Here is a 24,808-nt window from a genome sequence, read left to right as displayed (position 1 = left end):
TCTGGATACATCTGAGACATGTATTTATTGTGTTTTGTAGTTGCTCTCATAAGCACATTGGTTTTCAGCAACCAGCTCTTCATTCAGAGTAACTTTAGCTTTGACACATTATCTATTCAGTTCCGAATGTGACACAATATATATTCTGCACCTGGGACGTTGGTGGGGGAAAGTTGTGTTCTGTATTGTGGATAACATAATTGGAATTGAAATGAAACCTTTCTGTATTCTAAATCCTTATTAGCATTAGCATTAAGAAAACAGCCGCATCCTAAAAGGGTGATAACATTTTTTTGCTTTCCTTAAAGATTTCTTTGTATTTCAAACATGTACAGTGCTCAGTGTTCTGATATCACTGTATGAACAAATTAAGATAGGTGCAATTGTTGCTGCCTGGGAATTTGATCATACTGTTTACAAGTCCTGAGGCAATAGTAAACTCCTGCAGGTGATTTAAGCAGGAAACCAATGGTTACACATGAACGATCCCACAAGGATGTCAAAATGGACAAGGTGTCTTAGAAGCAGTTCATATCCAAAACTTCACTATTAGTTTTAAGTGTTTGATAATCTACTTGTTACTGTAGCTAATGAAAATTGAGATGCTTATCAGAAAGAAATTTCAGGGGTTTATTATTGTACTAGTCATTTTATTGTGGCGACAAGGTACATGTATGCACTGTATCTAATTTTAACTAGGAAAAATTGCTGAGGGGACAAATATATGGTGTATGTACTCTATGCTATATCAGACAATACCTCTGTAAACCACTTAGCTTTCATTTTTATTTTAAAAGTCACATAGAGGATTCACTTCCGATTTATAATGCTGAAAGCATGGATCATTTTTTTCCCCTGATTTTCTTTTTTTTAAGCAGTAGTGTTCTGGTGGAATAATAATGATGTTTTCTGCACTGGTTAAATGCCTGTTCATTTACATAATACTACTATGTTACATATATTATGTACTGTAAATATTATAAGTTTTTGAAATAGTTGCTGCACTTAAACTTTCCTTTATCACACAAAATAATGCTTTTGTTACCCAGATCTGAAGATTTTATTGACTTTCTATGCACCAAAGCTTTGACAGTTTACCACCATTAATTATTGTAGCAGTTAAATCAATAACTGTCATCAGAATGATGTTATTTTATGATGATGATCTTCAGTGCCAACATCACTGCAGAATTAAAAATCATTGCATTTTCAATGTTACAGATCACTAGCTATTGTCAACTAATCAGAAGTATTAATGCAAGAAGTTTAAAAAATACCAGTGTGAAAATGATGGTATTCAGTCCAAAGGTTCAGTGTTTCTATTTTTGTGGAACTTTAGTCATGCTAATAATAGTACCTTATGTTTATGCAATTCTGTAAAATATATGTGTACAGTTAGTACTATACTGAAAGAATGCAGAATCTGAATTAGAAGGTAGGTTTAAGCCATTGTCAGCTCCTTTTCATGTGGCTTAAATGGTGTTTCCATTAAATGAGTATTTAACATAAATTGACACCAAGCTATATTAATTGTGTTTTTTGCATAATCTTGCCAAAACACAGTAATGTGTATATAGTGACGTAAAACATTGACAGATCTATATATTGTGCATTTCATTTGTGAATGGGAAAAGCCATCTTTAGTAGATGACTGACTTTTGAAAATACAAACTGGATGTATATCTAAATGTTGCATTGTATTGTACAGTATGCCTATTATTGTTTGTGATGCATATAGCAATTAAGTGTTTTGTTTTATAAAAAAAAAAAGACATCTGTTATGTACAGTTGAAATAAATTTTGCATTTGCTAGCCTGTGACTAATATTTAATCATTATACAGGGGAAAAGACAGCATAACTCACAATTTCACATTTGTTGTTTGGCTTTTCTGAAAGTAGCATATTAAAATGAAAGCCAAATGCTAAAATAAGAGAACCAACCTGCTTTAGTGAAGGTGTTCATGTATGATTTGTGTGTGATGTAATCTAGACAGTCTAATGTAATCCATCATAGTACAAGTTATTCTTTGTCCTGCTGATTTTTTCTTCTTCTTTTAAAACTTTCCATCTCTAGAGATATTGTCATCTAGAGAACATGTTTCCCATTTCCATTTATGGAAGTAGTGTTTCCCCCCTTAATATGAGAGGACTTAAATTGAAAACAGGCTAAACAGTTGCTCAGGAGAAAATTGGATCAGTTTTAAAAAAGACTGAATAAAATATGCAGAGGGCCTGGCACACAAGTACAAATTAGTGCATATAATCTGTGGTCTTAAAGTTTTGCTACTAATGTAGCAATTCTTTTCTAGTCCCATAGCCGTCTAACTGAATGGTGAGCATAATCCTTTCTGATGAACATCTGTATCAATTAGGGAAATGTGGGGAATTCTGTATGTAAAGTAAGTACTCTTTGTATATGCTTTGAAATTTTTTCTTAGGGCTCTTCATACTGTCATTATTCCAAAAGTAGAAAGCCCCTTATTTAGTATTACTCCATTCATATATACCAGCTGTGCGTCCTGTTATTTTTTCCATGGATTTACTTGTGTCTATAAACTCTTTAAAATTGGTTCTACTCCAAAAAATGACTGAATTTGACATATTGGCATACAAATAAAATGATGGGTTTTTAGTTCCCAGCCCTACAAACTCAACCTGTGATCAGAAAGTCATGCTAGGTTCTTTCTTACTCATGCATAACCACCAGCAACAAAGTTTCTTCATGTCAGATTCTGTCTTTAGCTAATAACTACACCTGTGCAGCCCCTTTGTGCCTAAGCTTATCGCAACCTAGTAGTTTTCAATGGTATTTGATACGTTAGACTTAGGGAAAATTTTAGCTCTGCAGTTGGAACCTGGTTAACAATTCAGTTGATGCACAAGAAAGCACAGACTGCAGCTCACTCTTTTTTAGATTTGTTAGGGCTAACAGATTCTTCACAGTAGAACACTCTGTAAAGTTTGTTCAATGGGCAACTGGGTACCTGATTTGACAGCAATATCTATCTGTGTTAATGATTAGAATGTGAATAATGCAATGAAAAATTGAACATTTAAAGTGTGCACTGGTCTAATTTGCACGTGAATATACCACAAGTGTACCTGCAAATGGCCAGTTAGATATCTAACTAGTAGGGCTGTCAAGCGATTAAATAAACGAACTGCGATTAATCACAGTTTTAATCACACTGCTAAACAATAATAGAATACCATTTATTTAAATATTTGGATGTTTTCTACATTTTCAAACGTATTGATTTCAATTACAACACAATACCAAGTTACAGTGCTCACTTTATATTATTTTTTATTACAAATATTTGCACTGTGAAAAAGATGAGTATTTCAATTCACCTCATACAAGTACTGTAGTGCAAGCTCTTTATCGTGAAAGTATAACTTACAAATGTAGATTTTTTTTTAACACAACTGCACTCAAAAATAAAACAGTGTAAAACTTTAGAGCAGTGTTTCTCAAACTTTTTATGCGGGTGACCTCAGTTGGACTTGAAAAAAATCATGACACCACCCACTAGAAAAAAATTGTGATCCCTTACATTCAGCCTCTTGGGGCACAAGCCTTCGGCCCCCCTAGGTGTGTGGGCCTTTGGCCCCCGCTGACTCTGAAGTCCAATTAATGGATTAAAAATATTTATGCCTTAATCATGCTGTGAATTAATCCTTAATTGACAGGCCTAGTGCAAAGTGAAAGGTCATGGGGACTTATCGAAGTGACGAAGGATTGTTTCAGTTGATGACTATGAGCTGTCAATGTGATGCAGCTGTGAAAAAGGCTAATTCAGTCCTAGCATGCATCAGGCAAAGTATTTCCAACAGAGACAGGGAAGTGTTACTACCATTGTACCAGGCTCTGGTGAGACCTCATCTGGAATACTGGGTGCAATTCGGGTCTCCCATGTTTAACAAAAAGATGATTTCAAACTGGAACAGGTTCAGAGAAGGGATGCTAGGATGATCAGAGGAATGGAGAAACTACCTTACAAGAGGAGACTTAAGGACCTTGGCTGGGGTAGCCTAATCAAATGAAGGCTGAAGAGCGATATGATTACTCTGTATAAATACATCAGAGAGAGAAACGTCAGGGAGAGAGATGTGCTATTTAAGTTAAGGGCCAGTGGTTGTACAAGAACAAATGGATATAAACTGGCCATCAACAAGTTTATGCTTGAAGTTAGATGAAAGTATCTAACCATCAGAGAAGTGAAGTTCTGGAACAGCCCTCCAAGGGGAGTAGTGGGGGCAAAAAAAACACTTATTTCAAGACTGAGCTTGATAAGTAGGGCTGTCAAGAGATTTAAAAAAATTAGTCTAGATTAATCACAGTTTTTGATTGCATATAAAGATGGTTATATGTAGCTATTGCAGGGCTAAGTTCCAATACCATCGAAGTATTTCAAGTCTGCAGTACCACCTACATACTAAACATGCTCTTGCCTCCAGATCTTGTGCTACAGATAACATACCAACAGCAAATGAATCCCATCAGCCATAACAGAGTACGCTTACAGAGTTTGTTTGATCCAGGGGCTTGTAGCGATCCTGAAAGTACAACAGCTTAACCAATGCTATTGCAAAGTGGATAGCTATGAACTGCAGACCACTCAACATTGTAAACAACAGAGAGCTGAGAGATGTTATTCAAATTTCATCTTCCAATCAGTCATACACCTTTCCCTCCCAAGGAGCCATTCCATCATGAATACATGACCTGTATTACAACAAGAAGACCACAAAGTTGGAGCTTCTGAAAAATGCCCTAGCTGTTGCTTTGACTGGTGATCGCTGGACATCCTTGAGCAATCACAGCTATCTTGGAGTCACAGCACACCTGATTGATACTGGATGGACACTGCAATCATTTGCTTTATCAGTAACGCATACTGAAGAGAGACATCATGCTGAAACATGTGTAGAGTGTTTCTGGGATGTTGTGAAATAATGGAATATTCAAGAACAGGTAACAACAATCAGTACTAACAGTGCAATGAAAACTGTGATTACTTTTTTTAATTGCGATAAATTTGTTTTGAGTTAATTGCTGAGTTAACTGCAGTTAATCGACAGCCCTATTAACTAGACCTTGAAACTCAAGCCCAGCAACTCTATTAGTAGATATTTTTAAAAGAATTTCTTAGAATAGAATTTTTTTTCCATTCTATTAAAAATCAGATCTTGTAGAAAGAGATGTAGAAAACAAGAATGTCTGGCATTAATGTGAAAACTGTACAGTTACAAAAGATTTAGATCAGTGTAAAAGTCTGCTCCCTCGCCACTTTTTTTTTTGCCATTGAAAATATGAAAAGCTAAAGACAGAATGAAATCTGTACAAGTTGTTCAGTCCAGTCATCAATGATACTCCCAATTTATGCCATTATTGTAAATTAACAGCTGTTAAACTATAGTGTATATTGAGTATTTGTCTCTTAATATTTTTTTTAAACTATTTTAGTTAAACCAGTCCAAGGACTGAGTCTAGGAAAAGGCCTAATATGTGGTTATTACAAAAGTTTACCTTTTATTTTCAACCTTGCACTTTCCTTTTAAAATATAATTTGTTATGTTTGCATTTATCAAGACACCCTCATATAGTGTGCCTAATGTCAGATTCAAAACCAACCGTCAGACACATCTCCGAGGCAGCTTCTTTGAAGACAGTGGAGCTGCATCGTATATCAATGTGTTCTTGCATGTGTCTTTTTGTAGTCCATCCCAATAGCATTAACAATAGGTGCAGTTGGACGCCAGGGAGAACTCCGGTGAATTCCACTCTGCATTCTGGCTTTCCTTTGGAGTTGTGCTAAATGGTCATGATGTCCTGCTGGTTTTAGAGTGAGATCAACTGGCCATTTTTGTCATGTGGATGTCTCAGGGGCTCTTAATATGAGTGGCCATAGGCTGTTGCTTGATGAATGTTCCAGATGTGTCTGAAAATGCCCTCCCATGTGAATAATCCATGCCTAGAAGATGTCAGTCAGTGTTGACTAAAAGCACTGTGATCACTGAGGGAATGTGATATGTGCATTCTGCAAGTATATATCTTCCTTTCCCATGTTAACAGAGTGTGCATCTGAAGTCTCTTAATACTGCATAGAGTACCATGAATGAGCTGATGTACAGATGTACTTCTCTTACCTTGTGGATTCTAGAAGTGGAACCTGTGCCTTGGAGGATATCGCTAGAAGGAAGCATCAGAGCTGCTTCATCCTCAGCCCTGGAAAAAACAGAAGTCTTGCTGCTGGGTAGAAGCTTGTGTCTCTCCTTGTTGACAGAGGTTGTGTGTGTTTGGGTGTAGTGAATTGAGTTCATAATCCTGGCATAACTTTCAACTCTGCGTTTTCTGTGTCAGGCAGTGTTGGGCTTTTTTTCAGTTGTACAGTTTTGCATCATGTATGCTCTAATTTTATTTTGTGACAGTCATCTCAATAGTAAAACATGCCATCAGGATACGTGCCTTAATTGTAATTTGTTCACAGGAAGGGTAAGGCAGCTTCACTATATACAACTTGTTCAGAATGCAGTAACGTTTGCTCGGACATTTTAAACAGCCATGATTATATTATACTCTTGAGGGCATTTTGCACCAAAATATTAAAAATTCTGCACACAATATTTTAAAATTATGCAAAATTCTATAATTTTTATTTGTTAATAATTGCAGAGGCTCCAGCATGGCAGTGGGGAGCACAGGCCACTGGCTGCACAAAGATGGGAGATCACCCTGCAGTGTCCTCACCACCCACCCCGGAGACACTGACTCAGTGGTGAGGCTGCACCTCACCCTGACACAGTACAAGGCCTGGGCCTGCCTCAGAAACACCCTGGGGCTGTGGCCCTCTGCGCCAGGCACACCAGGTGTGGGACAGGCAGGCTCAACCAGGCAGGATCCAAGTGTGGAGGGGCTCATTGTGGGGTGATCCAGGTGTGGCGTGAGAGGATTCTGTGTGGGGCAATCTGGGTGCAGGCAGCTCAGTGGGGGATTTAGGTGTGGGGGGATCTGGATGCAAAGAGGCTCGTTTGTGGGGGAAGAGGTTCCAAGTGCAAGGGCAATGGGTCTCTGCAGGTGCTTCCGGGCAAAAGTTTTTGGTGCTCAGCGGAGGGATATGCGTGTGGGGCGTCTCAGTATGGGGGTCTAGATGCTGGGGGAGTGGGGCTTGGTGGGGTGGAGATCTGGGTGCAGCTAATTGTGGGTCAGTGGTGTGGGAGTCTAGATGTCGGGGCTCAGGGTGATGCAGAGGGGTGGGAGTTTGAGTGTAGGGAGCTCAGTGGGGGAAGGTCTGGGTGCAGGGGGCTCCAGATGCAGGGGTTGAGGTTCAATGGAGTGAGGTTTGGGTATGGGGTTCTGGGTATGCGGGGTGAGGCTTGGTGGGAGTGCCTGGGTATGGGACATCCAGATGCATGGGGATTGGGCGGATTGGGGAGCAGCTCCCTGCACAGTGACCCCTCCCCCTGCAGCTGAGGAGCAATGGGGGCAGGATGCAGGGGAGGATGCTGAGCTTCCTGCAGCTGGGGGAGGTTTCTGGCAGTGGGTCTGATAGAGCCCCAGCTACTCCTTGCAGGGGAAGAGGAATTCCCATCCTCTCCTACCTTTGGCCCAGCTGGGACTAGCAGCTGATTCCAGCTCAGGGTAGGAGCCACTGGCTGGGGTGTCCCCAGCCCTGAAGTGATTTACCTCTTCTCTGAGTGCCTGAAATGATGTACCTATGCAACTAGGGAGTGGCGTGTGACTACTCTTGCAGCTTCTCTTTGCTTCCCTGTCAGAAACTCATTTTTCTGTGGGGAAGAAAAGAAATCGGGGAGGGCGGGGGGCATGAATTCTGTGCACGTGCTGTGGTGCAGAATTCCCTCGGGAGTAATATTACAAGTTTCCTGCACTTTTGCAATGGCTGCCTAATAATGTTTGGATTGATATTTTTCTTTATTTAAATTGGGATTTTGGAGCTTTAAGAACCGAAATAGCGTAGACCTGGCTATGTTGTAGATCTTTGTCTGGATATATATCTGACTATGAAACTACTGTCCTTTTTGGAATATCAGTAATCTCATCTCAGGTGAGCAGTTGTGGTCTGCTGCTGGATTGCCTCACCTCCCCACGCTCCCCAACATCTGTTTCACTTACCTCCCTCCCCACTTCTAAAAATAATTAGGAATTTTAAAAATTACTTCAAAGGTGGGATTTTTGTTTGTTTGTTTTTCAATTATGACCTCTTTTGCCCTTATCTACTACTCATGGGTTTTGGTCAGCATTTTTGTACTACACCACACCAGTTTGCATTGAGCTCTTTTTGAGATTTCAGAGGGTTTGTTTTATGTATATATTGCATTGTAATGGTTTTCAATTTACACCAGGCCAGTATGTCATCATGAAAGTGTTTTATTTATAAATGTCCCGATCTGGCAGAGTGCAAGTGTGTAATTGTACTTACTTGAGAAGTCCTGTTGACTTCAGTGGGACAGTTCACAAATGCAGTTTTGTACAAACATTTTTGCTGGGAAGGTCCCAGTTATTATTACGTTTTAAAGAATGAAAATAACAGGTTACTGCTGTTATAGATTCCGTCTTTAAAGTTTAAAAGACTTGGGGTGAGATTCTTTGTTGTGCCTCTAAGGTGTAATTTGAACAGGCCTCTTAGGTCTGCCATATAGGTGCAGCACTGCTGCATCTTTACAATGCTGCATGCTTCAGCTCAGCCTCACCCAACACACCCCTCCTGCCCCCAGCCCCACTCCATAGGCATGCCCCCTATGCCATAGGCATGCTCCCTATGCCATAGCTTGCAAGGAGGTCATCTGAAAACAGTCTGGAGAGGGGCTGAGGATTTATTCACTCTTGGCCTTTGAGATTTTCAAAGACCTTCGGGGGATTTAGCCACACACCCGCCATTAACAAAGTTAGATTTTCTGGTTGAGATAAAAACTTATTTCAAATGGAAATTTACAAGTAAATGTAGCAAAGTCAATATGGTTTCTCTTTTAAAATAAAATCATCAGGGCAATAAAACAGTTTAATAGAGATTTGCATTTTTCTCTTGTAGGTTATTGCATCAAATCTGTACTTTCTGCAAATACTGTATAAGTCGCCCTACTAAAATGTTTTTAGTACAGGTTGAAAAATTTTTGTTTCTTCATACCTCTATTAATATTCTATCAGCAGGTGTTTGTGAAGTGCAAATAGAATATGACAGGCTGAAATACAAAATTACTTTTTTTCATGGGAACAAGATAAACACAGCTATCTGAGGCCAGAGCGGTGAGAGCCGCATGGTGGCAACAATAAAAAGCAATTACAACATTAGGAAGCTTGTCAATGCAATAAGAATGACAATGAAGCTCTTGATGTTCTGACTTCATCATTATTATTCACTCTGGCCCACAAAAGACCAGTGACATGGGAATAGTTTATATTTTTCATAACTGGTATACGTGTGTGTGTGTGTGCGCGTGTGTACAGTGTTTATTAATGTGAACATTTTCTTTTTTATAAAATGTGATTTAAATTTTACTTCAGCATTCTACACCCCAGTGTCACAAGGTATTTTCTATGTGGTCTGTTTCAGATTTTATATACACATATGGTTATCTATGATGAATATATATATATGTGTGTGTGTGTGTGTGTGTGTGTAGATTATACATGGATTAGATATGGTATTTGTGAAATAGCTATATTATATTTGTTATAATGTTATAACAAATGTTATATATAACAAATATAATGTTATAACATACAAATGTTATATTTGTAACATTTTCTGGTTTTAGCTGTCTTTCTCCCCATGCCATCCCCACCCCTCCAAAGGCCCGATATCACTGCGTCCTTATTTCCAGCAGAGAGACTTGGATGCAGCTCCGTCTAGAGATAAATGCTTCATTCCTTCAACTAGGTAAAGGGAGTCACTGGAGACAAATACAAGACATTCCTCTTTCCCAAGTAAACACCACCCTCTGTCCCTACTGGCTTGGGGTGCTAAAAACTGACACTCAGACCCAAACTCCGATGCTGCTAGATCATTAGTCTAGCCTCTTACAATTATTTTTACCTCATTGCTGCACAATAGCCTGACATATCACAATTAGCCTGACCTACCTCAGGCAATTCCCCAGCTTATTAGTTATTGATAAGCACAAGACAAATAATTTTTGCATCAGTCAAAATTATGATGAACAATGCCGGTACAGAAATTTCTTTCACCACATACGCAGAGCGCTGCTGTGCCTATGTTTCAAGTCACTCCTTCCTTGCAAAATTATGATTTTTCTTATTGTATAACAGCATGAGTTCATTTTTAAACAGTATTTGACCCTTTTTTATTATATAGGATTTACGGTTGTTTAGGACCAGATTCTGCTCTCCGATCCTTTTCTTGTGATTCTTATTGTATAGAAATGTGAATCTACTGTTAGTTCCTCAGTGCCTGCCGAAGGACTGTTCCCACTGATTTAACTGATTGCCCTCATTTACTGAAAAGTAGTTTGAGCCTTTCTGTATCACTAAGCAGGGGTCTATTTTTCTCCTGTTGGCTTATTTGTTCTCAGAACATATGACTGCAGTGGTTTGATAGTTAATGTCTTTCATTGGGCTCACGTTCTTCAACATGATTTGCCCTGTGTTTAGAGATTACAGCATTTTGTTACCATCTGTGAAGCAAAGGCAACATTATAATGAAGCAGCTGGTCATCAAGAATGAGCAAATTTCCACTAACAGAAGTGCTCCCCACAATTCACATTTATTGGGTGTAAACTGAAATCATGCTGAAATTAATACATTCCTGGTTAGAGGAAGACCATGATAATGAACTGGGAAATGAGTGGGTATTGTCTATAATTTCATAGTTGACATTTTGGGTAAATATACAACAGCTCCAAAGCTTTATCAACTTTATTTAACTAAACATGTAGTTCTAAACAAATGCTTAGGAAGCATTTTATTTACAAACCTTTTTGAAAAATGCTAGTAATTTGTTGCAGCCTAATTAAGTATCATTTCTAGAACAGTTTGCTTCATGAAAGACACATGCCTTCAAAGCAGCACAGTATCTGTTCAGAGCCACCTGTTTCACAATTTACACTAATTATCTTAGAGATGCATCATTTTGGAATCATAATAAAATGTTCTTTGTAAAATGGTGCTGGAGGAGATGTGTTTTGAGATTGTTGTGAAATCATTTTTTCCCTTATAGTTAACGGGTTTTATATTTTTTTTAACTGTGTACTTTGTATAATGATTTTAATAATGTAATTTGGTAATTTATATGAGTTAAAAAGTACCATCTTTTATTTATTTATGTATAAATGATGTTATCTGTAAACTTCTCAGATGTATAAAGAATAGTTGCTTTCTGGAAAACAAAATTTCAAATCTTTTCATTTTTTCTTGCTACTCCCACTCCTAAGTGATTGATTTCATTTGTGCCCTGAAACTGCAGTTTCAGCATTTGATCTCACTTCTCACTGGTGTAGCTATTGATTTTGCTGGAGTTACTCCTGATTTATACTGGTGTAAATAAGTTCAGAATTAGCCCTAAAGGCTTGACTGCAATTTGTTTATATACACACATAAAACTCTTATTTACCTCACTGCGGTGAATCCATATGAATCTTACAAATTCAGATATTTTTCTGTGCCTTGATCTCTGGACAGCATCACCACTGACAACACCGGGGAATTCCACCACCAACAAAAATGAAAAAAATGAGTCAGATTTAAAAAAAAAAAATTCCAGAGTCTACAGAAAAACATTGTTAAAGAACTAAAGGATATAAGTCAATAGCTGTGTGTTCATGAGAAAAACAATTTAAAGCAAATACTTGGTTCATAAAGTGTGTCATGCATTATAGAGGTGAAACAATAATCTCTTGAAAGTCCTCTGGTGTTGTTTGCATGTTATTCATTTTGTAATTTATTTATTTTTGTAATAGGTTCCCGTAAAGAGTCTGCTCCCCAAGTGCTGCTTCCAGAGGAAGAGAAAATTATTGTAGAAGAAACAAAAAGCAATGGTCAGACTGTGATCGAAGAAAAGTAAGAAAATGTCTACATTTAAAACAGTAAATTTCACACTTGCACAAAAGTAATTTGTGTGATTATACTTGACTGTGAAGTTGTATTTCTGTTTATTCTGTAGCAGTAGGTTTAACAGCAGTAGTGATACAGTGGAGGTTTTTTTGCTGGTTATTCATAGCGTACACTACCAGCTGAAAATCGATCAATTTTGTTGTCTTTCCTTTAGTGTCGAATCGCAGGCTTCTTTCTAACTGTATTTATTTTACAGTGTATATAACTTAATTTACTAGGCATGCATGGTGTTTTAGACACAAATAAAATTACATCAATTATGCTAGATGTTATAAATACGATGACAGGTCCTTTTCCTAAGGAGTTTTCCTGGCTGGTTTATGTCTTAAGAAGACTGGGGGGGAGGGATAGCTCAGTGGGTTTGAGCATTGGCCTGCTAAATCCAGGGTTGTGAGTTCAATCCTTGAGGGGGCCACTTAAGGATCTGGGGCAAAATTGGTCCTGCTAGTGAAGGCAGGGGGCTGGACTCAATGACCTTTCAAGGTCCCTTCCAGTTCTAGGAGATTGGTATATCTCCAATTATTAGATTAGAATGTATAACATTACACAAAGGGTTGGGGAAGTATTAGGAGCTATCTGGGTCTTTTGCTTCATGATTTTTCATTTTTCACATGTTGAATTTTATTGCCTGGTACTTAATGCCTTTTAATAATATATACATCTGTTAATCCATTTACACTTTATGAAATGATTGTAATAGATCTTAATCTTCTATTTTAGAAGCCTTGTTGATACAGTATATGCATTAAAGGATGAAGTACAGGAATTACGACAGGTTGGTAAATAATGCATACTGTGTTTTATCAACACTTATGGATGGCAGGGGAGGGTGCGGATTGTATGTTGTAGTTGCAGCTGATAATAATTTAAATAATTTAAATAATTATTAAAGTTAGTAGGATTAAGTTTTTTTTTTCAGTAGCAGGGTTAGGACTTGATTCAGAATCTTCAGCTTTTAGTCCAAAAAAGGAGGTCTATCCCAGTTGAATTAAAAAAAATGTAGTTTAGAAACCGAGGGAAGATAATACAAAACAAAAACATAAACCCAGGAGAAAGGAGTTAGGTGTATTATCTCCGTGAGTTGACTGAGTGAAACGTGCCCTGTTTTCAAACTGCAGCAATTTGTGACATATTGGGCAGAAATTTAAAATACTATAAAAGTTTACCAACTGAAAAATAGAAAAAGAAAAAAAACAAAGATACTGGTACTCAGACTATAATAACCTCAGTGATTTAAATATGTCTGATTCTATTTAGGCCTTTATCCCTTCTCCCGTCCCCCCCGCCCCCCCCCCCCCCCAGCACTTGAGCACCTCCTTTTGATCAATTCTTATATCTTCTCATTTCAGGAGATGAAGAGCCATTTTCCTTTCCTTTCCTTCACTTATTGTCATGTGACCGCTATTCAAAAATCATTCATGCCACAAGTTAGCTCAGATATTATTTTATCCCATCGGTGAGACATCTTGCAGAATTCCCCTTGAGAAACTAGCATGGAACTTGCAACTAGAGCTGTCTAAATAACTGATTTTTGTTTGTTTGTTTGCTGGCCATTCAAAAAAATGAAAAGAAAATTAAAATTAGCTTTGGGTCAACCCAAAACCTAAAATTTTTCAAAATTTTCAGTGATCCAAACAGTTGAAAAAAATTAAGGTTAAACAAAATACTTACTTTGACCTGAAACAAAATGGTTGGTTTCTTTATTGAGCTTTAAACCTTTTAAAAATAAAATTGATGTAAATTTCTTTAAAAAAAACATTTAGAATGAAAATGTTTCATTTAGTAACATTTATTTATTTTTTCCCAGAATTTATGGGGAAGGTTTCCCCCCCCCAAATTTGGCAAATTGAACACGAATTTGCAAAATGTTTTGATCTATCTGAATCTGCAATTTTTATGGCAAAAAAAAATAATAAAAAAAGAAAGTTTCAGACATAAGATTTCACCCAGGTGTACTTGCAGATGCTTTCTTTCATTGTGGGTCCACATTTTCAGTGCTTCACCTACAGGTAAGAAGGCATATGGAAGCTTAATAACCGGGAAAGGCTGGTACAAAATAAAGTCTGTTCAGACCCGGGGAGGCCCTGATCTGTGGTTGGGGCCCCAACCTGCTACCACAGTCTGAGTACTAAATAATACCCATAGCTTAAGCAGACCACTCACTTGCTTTAGTCCTTTGCTGAAACAAGGCTTAAGTGTACACATTCCTTATAGCAGATAACCCAGGTTAGCACTGATCTTGATTGTATTACTGGAAAAAATGTTCTTGTAGATGTATTTATATCTGTTGTGTACCTGCCATGGTCCTTGGGCTGTTCCAATCCTCCTCTCTGTATCTTACAAGTCAGCCCACACTTTCAAGGTTACAAGGTCTTTTATTGTTTGGGGGTAACCATAGAATCTCTGGGTTCTTAAAAAATCTTGATTGGCTGTGCCTACCTAAAAGAAGATAGATGTAAAAAAAAAAGTATTGCAAGTATATGCTTATCATTTTCTGGGCATTCTCAAGAATCAAATACTGTCAAGCTATCTTTGCTAAACTCTAATGGATAGAACTGTCTACATCAGACCTGTGCACTTACTTAAAGCCATGGTTGCCCTTCTGCTACCACTTCCTAGGAGGGCCCGGTGCAATTTATCTGGTCTCCTAGTCAGACACATTTTCACTGGAGCTGTTAAAAATGTAACCAACACACAGAATCAGTTCTATTTGAGAAGTCCCAACTGTTGTTCTCTGCTGCTGCACATCTGCATTCCTTAATGTGCAGGTGGGTAAAAAGCCATTAAATTAGCCCCTTTTCCCTATATGTAAAGTAGTTAAGTGATCTTTGCTTCCAGTGCTAGAGACTATTAGATGAAATCTCCCTTCCGGTGTACCACAAAACAGGTTTTTAACCTAGCTGATTCAATTATATACATATAAATATGAATCTGTATTCTCTGTCTCTTTCAAAATTTTTGTTCCAGAACAAATGAAATAGCCACCTACCGTATGTCTCCATAAATATCACAATTGCTGTGTAAAATAAAATGTTTGGGGGGGTTTGGGTTGATTTCAACATATAAAGAATGCCTATCCCAGGCTCTAGGCACCTTTGATGGACCATTCAAAATACAATTAAATTAAGACAAAACATCAAAAGTAAACTAGCAGCATTTCTCTGCACCAAAGCAGCAGGTCCACAAAACAAAAATGTCTCACGTTAACTCCTGCAGAACTCTCAATGGCCCTAGATAAAAATCTGCATCCTCACCTGGTGTCACCCCAATACCCCAGGCCTCTCCAAATAGATGGACTTTTCAGGTAGTCTAATAGTTAACAAATCTGGTCTATTTCTGAGTAATGGGGGACTGAATTCCAAAGTCAAGGGGCCCACATGGAGAACACCCTGCTAATGTTTTCCTCTCTCACACACCTTGGGAGTTCCCTTGAAGGCCCCTACTGTGGCAGTGTCATATAGGGAGAGGGGTGATCCCTAAGCTAGGCAAGTCTCAGGGAACATAGGGCTTTATACTAGGTAGGAATCAAGAATTTAAACTTCATCTGGAAACCCACATCTGGATTCCAGACCACTGGTTTCATGTACTCATGGTGAGGTACACCACTTAAGAAGTGGGTGCCACCCTCCTTACCACCTTCGGTTTCTAAGCTATTTCAGATCATAGCACCAAGTAGAGCATACTACTTATAGTCCAATCTTGACGTGACAAAAGATAGAAGTGTGGTCTTTATCTGAGAGAAAAGATTTCACTCCCAACTGATGCAGATGGGGGGGGAAAAAGCAGTTACTGCTCACTGCCACTATATAATCATCTGATAGATGCTGAGAGTACAGTGAGATGTCCAGATTGCAAATCTGAATGACAAACAGCAGACACACACCCTCGTTCTTGGGGGCTTTAATGGAATCCTTGTTGTATCCTCTGGTTGCTTCTCCCAGCCCCTACCAATATTAGTCTCCACTGGATTGAATGATGTAAGGCAGGGGTCGGCAACCTCTGACACGTGGCTCACCAGGGTAAGCACGCTGGTGGGCCGGGGCCAGTTTGTTTACCTGCCGCATCCGCAGGGTTTGGCCGATCGCGGCTCCCACTGGCCGCAGTTCGCCGTTCCAGGCCAATGGGGGCGGCGGGAAGCTATGGCCAGCACATCCCTCGGCCTGCGGCACTTCCTGCCGCCCCCAATGGCATGGAACGGTGAACTGCGGCCAGTGGGAGCCGCGATCGGCCGCACCTGCCGACGCGGCAGGTAAACAAACTGGCCTGGCCAGCCAGGGTGCTTACCCTGGCGAGCCGCGTGCCAGAGGTTGCCGACCCCTGATGTAAGCATTAGTATCATTCAGTTGGTAGCATCCTTACTTATGGCCCCAAAGGTTGTGGGTTGAAGTTTCAAACACAGGGCAAAATGCTGGGACTTGGACTCACAATCAGGTGGTGAAACTGCAATTAGAGGAGCTGTCTTTCAGGTAATACCTCAGTCCTCTTTGTTTGACTGGTGGTTGTCTAGCTGGAAGTGAAGTCACAGAGCACGTGTCAGAAAGAATAATAGTTAATGTCAGTGTCCTGACCAATAGAGCAATTTAGATTTCCCAGTAAAGCAAATTAAAGCTTGTGTGAGCTCTACAGTAGTGTTTTAGGTTTGTGAAACTTATTTCAGTGTGTAGAGTTCAATGTAAAGAAGTTTGAAATACCAGAAGGCATAAGTGGTTCTTACACGTTTTTTCATTCTAATTTTTTTTATTTCATTCTCTTTCTATTTTATTACAAATATATTCCATAGTAGTTATTTATGTGCTTAAACTCTCACAAGGGACTTGAAAACTATTTTCCATTTTTGACTTGTTTCCAATAATAACTATGTATGAGAGAGAGAAGCATTTTAGTTTTCATTAGGCATTTCTGCTTCACTGTACCAAGTAATTGTGTACCAAGTAATTGTGTAAGTAACTTTTGAATATTGAATAAGTATAACACAAAATAGCTGCATCAGGCAGCAAAATCTGTAACAGACTTTTATTTAAAAGAGCCCTCACTGCCCTTCAATTAGCAGCATGCACTTTGGTGAGGAAAGATCAGTTTGTTGTTGAAAAAAGTTACCAAAAACTATTTGTCCTCTGTTTAACAGGATAACAAAAAGATGAAGAAATCTTTAGAAGAAGAACAAAGAGCTCGCAAGGACCTGGAAAAGCTTGTTAGGAAAGTGTTAAAGAACATGAATGATCCTTCTTGGGATGAAACCAATTTATAACTAATTTACCATTGTTTTTCTTTCTATTGAAAGACCAGTTGTCAAATCACGCTGGGAAGCCTTCTGACTAGTCAGTGTTGCTTCAAGAGCACTACAAAGCAGGATTTAACTGGATCTAGTGATTTTTTTTGCTTGTAACGTATACAAACAAGTCAAACCTTTCAACTGAAGCAATCTATAAGTGTGGAGACCATGGATCCTGAACTTTACAAAACTTAATTTGTTTTCATCTAAATTACCTCATTCTGCAGAATGTGCAGCAGCTGACTAAAAGTCCATGTTTTTCAGTGGCTTTTTAATTAAATATATATATTTTTCTTGTAAATATCTGTAATTTTGAATGCCTACGTGATTGATGTATCAGGGCTGATACAATGTTATACTGTACTTTTCCCCCATTATTATAATTGTCACAAGTTTTAGAAATAACAGTACACTCTCACCTCAGAAAGATCAGAGTTCTTTGATGCTGTGTTTGGATCATTTGTAGGTTTGTTTCAAATTACCCTACTCATATCACATGCACAAATCTACAAAACCTATTTTTTCTTATTGACCAATGTATTTAAATCATTTAATTAACATTATTTATGTCTGTGCAAACATTTAAACACAGTTTTAAATGCTTTTCAGTATTAAATCAAAAAATGATACAATAAATTGTGGATTGACACCATTTTTTGTTTCATTCTAATGGCCCCATGACATATTTATTTACACTTGTTTGGAGCACTACTAATATACAACACTATTTTGGCCAATTAAAGACTGATGTCCTTGCTTGCTTTTTTATGACTGATTTTTAGGTGTTTATGTACTACATTTTCTATTGTTGTGCATGTACTTTAATTTACACTGGCTGATAATTTCAAAAAAAAAATCCTAATCTCGATTTTGTGAATAAAAATGCTATTTATTTTATGGTCACGATAATCAAACAAACTAAATAGGCCACTCAGGTTAGGCCAGCCTAATTCTGTTCTTCCTTTAGTAGGCAGGATATTTTTATTCAGAACACCCTCAGTGGAAGAATAGTCTGTCGGTCCCCATCCCCTTCTCTTATCACATGTAAAACAATATTGTTTCCATCACAGCATGTATAAACAAAAGAAAATTTAGAAATAAGGTTTGTATTTACAATTGGCCTTTTTGTGGCATCTGTTATACTAATAAGTGTGTTTTGTAATTTGTAGCTCTGGCAGATTGGAAGCTCAGCAATGCATCCAGTGGGCACCACTAAAAACATTCATCCCGTAGGTTTTATAACGGCAGTAACTGCAGTGTCTTCCTAGATTTAGAATAGAAGACACTACAGAACTGCAGCTGGTGCCCTTTTTAAGGATCTTATTCAAAGCTCATTGAAGTTAATAGTAAGACTCCCACTGACTTCAATAAGCTTTGGATCAAGCACTAGGAGACACAAATTTCTGCTCTGTTTTAGTCATCAGATTAGAGGAGAGAGGTGTATCCTCCTCTCACGTGATGTGTTCCAACTCTCGGGTCTTTTTTTCAGCGGACATCAGCCAGAAATGGAGGTACAGCGTAACCACCTGTACATCAGGTTCAAGCACTGGCTTTATCATTGTTATAAAAAAGGCCTTAACCTTTACTCAAGTTGTTCCATGACTTTAGTGGTACTTATTGTAGCCCTGATTCAGCAAAGCACTTAAGCATGTGCTGAACTTTAAGCTTGGACTTACGTCCCACTGACTTCAAACTGACGTAGACGCTTAAGGTCTTTGTTGAAGCAGAGCCCAAATGAAGGCAAATAGAATTAATTTGTTTCTTGTTTACATTTATTACTCATTAATATTTTTATCTGATAAACCATTTTAAAAGTAGAATGGATGGTGTTTCTCACAATTTTTCACAGGGCTCATGCACTGTTATGTCCTATTTTAGCAAGATGACTGTTAGAGTTCGCTCTGAAAAGTCCATTTTATCTACAAACTTCATTTTTCATATACAATTTTCAATTAATCTCTGTTGAAAAGTGAATTTTCAAATTGCTTGGCCGAGAAAAATGGATGGAGATTCTTTTAACAATAGATAGGTTAAAAATATCATCACTTAACAATACAAGGGATTAAATTAATAGCTTGGGAACCTAATGTTAGGGATCTGCATGTCCATTTAGATCCCTAAGTGACCATTTTAGACATCTAAATATATTTTTAGGTACTTAATTCCATGTGCTCACATTTGAAAATTGGTCCCCTGTCCCATATTCTTAAAGGAACAGATTGAGAAAAAGTTAAAGCATTCAGGTGTGTGAGAGATTTTTAGATATCTTCCCAAAGGCTGACTACTAATTACAATGTCTTATCTTGAAGTTATTTCCTGTTGCTGAATTCAAACCAAAATGTTGGGCTGATATATTTAATTAGTCTTTTTTGTTTAGCAGAATTTATATCAATACTTTAAAAAGAGTAAGCTAAGTGATGCTAAACATCACAAATTCATCATGTTTTTTTCTGAATTCAGATTTGGGAATAGCAATGCGATTTGAGTTTTGTTCAGGTATGCTGAAGTTGTAAAGTTCAGGCATTGAAATCCAAGTGACTTACTCAGCCGTTATTTTAGTGTGAATTTTAATTTTCTGTTGAGTACCCGTGAAAAGACATTCCAGAGGAAAGACAAAGGAAGACATTTAATCTAGCGGCATCTAGCAAATTTTAACTCAGGAACAACTTCCATCATAACATGATCTTATTTTACATTGTATTGTAAAGAGTAGCATTGCTGTGTAAATTTGCTGACAGTACATGTGAGCTCTAATGATGATTTTTACTTTAACAGTACCCCCATATTGGTATCTTACTGAATATGCCTTTGATATTAGAATTAAGCAGTTAATATGATCATGATTTAATGACTGGTTGATTAAAATGAATTGGGATGAGGAAATTGGTATTAAAAAACAAGAACAACAAAAGGCTAATACAGTATGTTGCATTTTGTCCTTAGCTCTACAACAGAGAGCAAGATCAGGGTTTTGGGAACCAAGAAATGTCTAGATAACTTTTTTTCTTCTAAAATTTGTTATACTGTATAAAGATTGTAAATTTCACTGTGTGACCTTCTGAATTGTTGGGAACATACGCATGGATAAATGGGGCACTGTTATTTAACTTATTAAAGGGTTGTTTCTTTGCTCTCATCATTTAGGGATGAGGAAGTGAAGCCATTTCTTATCCTATAGATGTGAAGCACTTTCAGTTCTAAACTGTTCAAAAATGTAGCATAACATTACTGTGTACTTAAAATGATGTATGTGCTTGTTTGTTTCACCATATCATGACATCTTAAAAATTAAACAACTGACTGCCTTTGTATAAACCTTCTTTATGCCAATCATTTAAGGAATCTAGGGTATCCATTTACAATAATTGTGGAGAAATTCAACCATAGATTAGATCACAGATAATGTCCTGATACTGACTACTACAATTTTTATATCACTTTGTTGTAATTAAACAATGATATTTTCCACCTACACCATGAAGAGTTAAATTTCATCTAGTGTGTGATGTATGATTTTAATATGAAGGAAAACTTTTTAGCTTTCTTACTGCCTTTATTGATACACATTTTCATAAAATATAATTTCAGATATTTGTATATAATTCAGTCTGCTATCCTGAAAAAAATACCTTTGCCTGTTTGGATTAGAATGGTCTTCAGCATGGAAAGCCAATTTTAAGCATTCTCAACTTGCCATTTTGAGACAAGGATACAAGATAACAAACAAGGGGGGCTGCTTGGTAGGTCTATCATAAACTAAATGTGTTGGGATATCTTTCATACCAAGAACATCAACTGATTTGCACAATCTGTCTGGGATAGGGCAGGGGAAAGTGTGAGTGATTATTTAATTATCAAAGGTTGGGGCTAACTTCAAATTTTTAACTTCCTTTGGACACCCCCAAAACAAGCCAATCTTTCTGAAGTTTCACAGGATGCATCTAATCCCAGGGAAGCTTTTCTAGGAAGTATAGTTTAAAAAAAAAAAGAGAATTTTAAAGTTAGTATTATTAAATTTGTGCCTGAAGTTCACTTTAATTGTTTTTCCTTTCTGGCTCGTTCTAACTTCAGAAATGGCTTGTCCTACCAACTCCAAGTGTATTTTGTTGCTGAGAAGTGCCTTTCCACCTTCTTTTTAATTGGGGGTGGGGTGGGTGTGAGGTGGGCAAGTCTCAAAAATAAACAGTATACAAAACCTTACACAAAGGCCCCAATCTGTTACATGTTTAATTTATGGGACTCCATGCATTAACTCAAATTGGACTACTTACATGAGTAAAGTTAGTCCTGTATGTTTGCAGTATTGGGACCTAAGGTAGGCATAGAAGGAATTAACGAGGTGCTTGTTACCATAGGGGTATAAATAGAAAACACAGGAAGGATAGAGATGGGATCCTGAAGAGAAGTGGAAATGTTCTTTCCCAAGCTAGCCAAACAAATATGAACTTGGAAACTGGCCACCTTGCTCTTTGTTTAATGGATTATGATGCAATTATTAAACATTTCTCAGCCATCCTTAGAATTTCTCTCAATTTACATTTTGTCCAAGCAGCTGAAGTTCATGTTTCATAAATTTGTGAAATGCATTTTCTGAACATTTTTGAGCATTTCATGAATATTTAGATTTAAGACGTTGTTAGACTTTTACTAAGCATTTTTCCAAATGCTTGGGAGCAGTTTGCAAGGATGTGACTGTAGATAGCTGGAAGAAACAGCTGCTGCCCCAAAACATGCATGTCATTCATAAGTTTACAGTCTTATCGGTACTGTGGGAAAATACGTTGTTGAATAGGGGAGCATAAGGAACTGGGGAGAATGGCAATGAAGGGGGGGCTTGGAGGGCCAAAGAGGAGGTTGGGGGAACATGGAGGTGAGGTGAAGTTGAGCAGTTGTAGGGACGGGACTTGGGGTGGCTATGTTGAGCATGGAGTTGGGGGAAGGGAAATTTAAAGGGGCTGGTGGAGAGGCTGGAATTTTGTATCCTGCTACCAGCACAGAGCTGGAACACCAGCCTCTGATCTAGGGTAGAATGGCTTGTTAGTGAGCAGGATCCAAATCTCAGTTTGGAGGGATACATGGAGCCTGGATCCAGATCCAAATTAACTTTCTGATCTTGCAGGTAGTTTGGATACACATCCAAATTTCCCGGTTCAGGACCAACTCTAATTTTTCTGTAGTCACAAAGGAATTAGAGTTGACTGTTTTAGTAATTGCTGTGATTAACTAGATTGTTTGTCCTGTTTCTGACACTATAATGCAGTTTTCAGCTGTACACAATTGCTTCAACTAGAGCCACCAGATCCTTAGTGTCCTGATTGATTGATTCTTTCTCCTATCTGGGAGCATGACAGTGGTTGGGCTGTGGCTGTGAGAGCTGCTCCCTGAACTTTTTCAGTGATTACAAACTAAAAGCAAGAATTTGATAAACCATCTGTAAAAACTCAAGGGTTTAATACTAGGCATGGACTCTACCAAAACCCTCAGCTATTTGACTTCACACCAACATATCATTTCAACCATTATTAGAGGTTTATTGCCTATCGAGCTGCCTGTAATACTTGTGCATTCGATATAGGTGGATGGTGAGGCCTGTCAGCAGTGCTTTCACAGCAGTGGGGAGTCCCAAGTATCATTTCTTTGCCCTGGTCTACACGTAGCCCCTAATTCGAACTAGGGTACGCGAATTCAGCTACGTGAATAACGTAGCTGAATTCGAACTACCCTAGTTCGAAAACTTACCCGTCCAGACGGCGGGGAAGCGAACTCCGCGGCTCCAGGGTCGACTCCGGCAACTCCTCCTGCCGCGGTGGAGTACCGGAGTTCGAACTAGCGCTTCTGGAGTTCGAACTATCGCGTCTAGATCAGACGCGATAGTTCGAACTCCGAGCAGTCGAACTCGCCGCGTCGACCGTCCCGGTAAGTATAGACATGGCCTTAGTCACCTTCAGACTGCTGCTCAATAAACAATTCTCACTAAACTTGATATAGCTCTGTCCAGGAAGTATTAAGCAGGATAAGCTTTTTTTATAGCTGACTGTGGGCTGTTTTCTCTGCAATGTGGAGCTGCATTTCCACCCCCTGCATTTCACCTTTAATCCCCTTGGCAGCAATAAGTGGCACTCTTGCTGCGTGGCGCGGAGCACTTCCTGCAAGCTGACGTCAGTGCTGGGAGAGTTCAGGCCCTTGCAGCACTGGGCCTTTTTGTCTTCCCAGTGGGACTTGCGAACTGGCTGAGGTCACTGTCAATGCTTCTTTGTACGTTACATGGCCTGGGGGTTCTTTAAGCACCCAACTGAGGCAGTAACACGCACTCCATTTTACCAGAAGGCAAACAGGAGTGAAGAAATGAGCTGATGGTTATAGTTCAGTCCCTGGGGCACAAGTGTTCAAAGTACAATATACACTCCTCACAGTGAGCCTCCTTGTTGCCAATCTCAGCAGAGAAGCCAAGGACTCAACAGCTGTGGAAAGCAGACTAACCTGTTACTACTTTAAATAAAGGGGATGGATACTGAGGGGGAAGCTTGTACAGCTTCTATTTATGTTGTACCAGTTTTGTGGTAACCAGAGAACTTCAGTCTCTGGCCTTTGCCCATACAAGTCACTTGTGTGCACACGTTTTGCTCACTCCCACGCATATGCACAAACGACAGCATTTAGAAGCACAAAGATATTTGGTTTTGGCTTGCACATCACTGGTGGACAGAAATCGTCGGATGTGTATACATTGTATGATTTGCATTCCCCAAGGCACAGAACACAAAACATACAGCTCTTCTTGCCTTTTTCAGTTGCAGATTATTAGATTGTTTAAAGTTTTGTAACATTTAATTAACCAGATTTTATTTGGAAACAAACATGGATAACATTTAACTTTAAAAAATGACTGCTAGGGAACCATTCCATTGAAAAAAAGCTTCTGTACAATCTGATTATTCAGGATGATTTCTGTTCATTTAGACTGTTGTGTTTTATCACGGTACATCACTTAAATATAGTCAATTATGCTTGCAATAATTATATCACATAGAATGGGTTTAGGTACACCTGATTTGAGAAATTCTTGCATATGGTGGGGGAAAATAACATGGTAAATAAAAAAAAAACATTAAGTAAAACAACAGAGGCTACATTTGTGTGATGCTGGATGCATCCAGGTAGCCAAGCTTGACTCAAGGTGCTCCCATGAGAGGTTAGATGGCAGAGGGAGTCTCCTCCTTTGTGATGCAGAAGCAATGGAGACATTCTGAAACTGCTAGTTCAGCCATGAGGCAGCTATCGATGTCTCCAATGCTGGGTTCCTGCTCGTACTGGGAGTCAGTGGTCAAATCAACCCGCATACTGACAAATTGACTGGCCCTTGCCCCAAAGCTGAACTTCTTCTGGACAGGAGCAGAGAAAAGGGAGTTCAGGGAGCCACTGGGGGGACTGAGCTCTGCAGTA

The 24,808-nt window shown here is 38.5% G+C and overlaps 1 protein-coding gene across 5 annotated transcripts in view; it reads left to right on the top strand.

The window, feature by feature from the left end:
• Positions 1-20,680, top strand: part of ARHGEF7 (Rho guanine nucleotide exchange factor 7) — a 194,661-nt gene extending 173,981 nt beyond the window's left edge. For all 5 annotated transcript variants that reach the window (XM_045007703.1, XM_045007673.1, XM_045007687.1 and 2 more), the window contains 3 exons: positions 11,940-12,039; positions 12,814-12,868; positions 17,219-20,680. In XM_045007703.1, coding sequence (XP_044863638.1) covers positions 11,940-12,039; positions 12,814-12,868; positions 17,219-17,341 — 278 coding nt within the window. In that variant the 3' untranslated portion in view covers positions 17,342-20,680. The remainder of the gene's footprint in view (positions 1-11,939; positions 12,040-12,813; positions 12,869-17,218) is intronic.
• The last annotated feature ends 4,128 nt before the right edge of the window (positions 20,681-24,808 follow it).

The sequence above is a fragment of the Mauremys mutica genome, chromosome 1 (genome assembly GCF_020497125.1).
Source record: "Mauremys mutica isolate MM-2020 ecotype Southern chromosome 1, ASM2049712v1, whole genome shotgun sequence".
In the NCBI taxonomy this organism is placed as follows: Eukaryota; Metazoa; Chordata; order Testudines; family Geoemydidae; genus Mauremys; species Mauremys mutica.
Note: the sequence above shows the minus strand (reverse complement) of the source record. Positions and strands in the feature narration are given on the sequence as shown.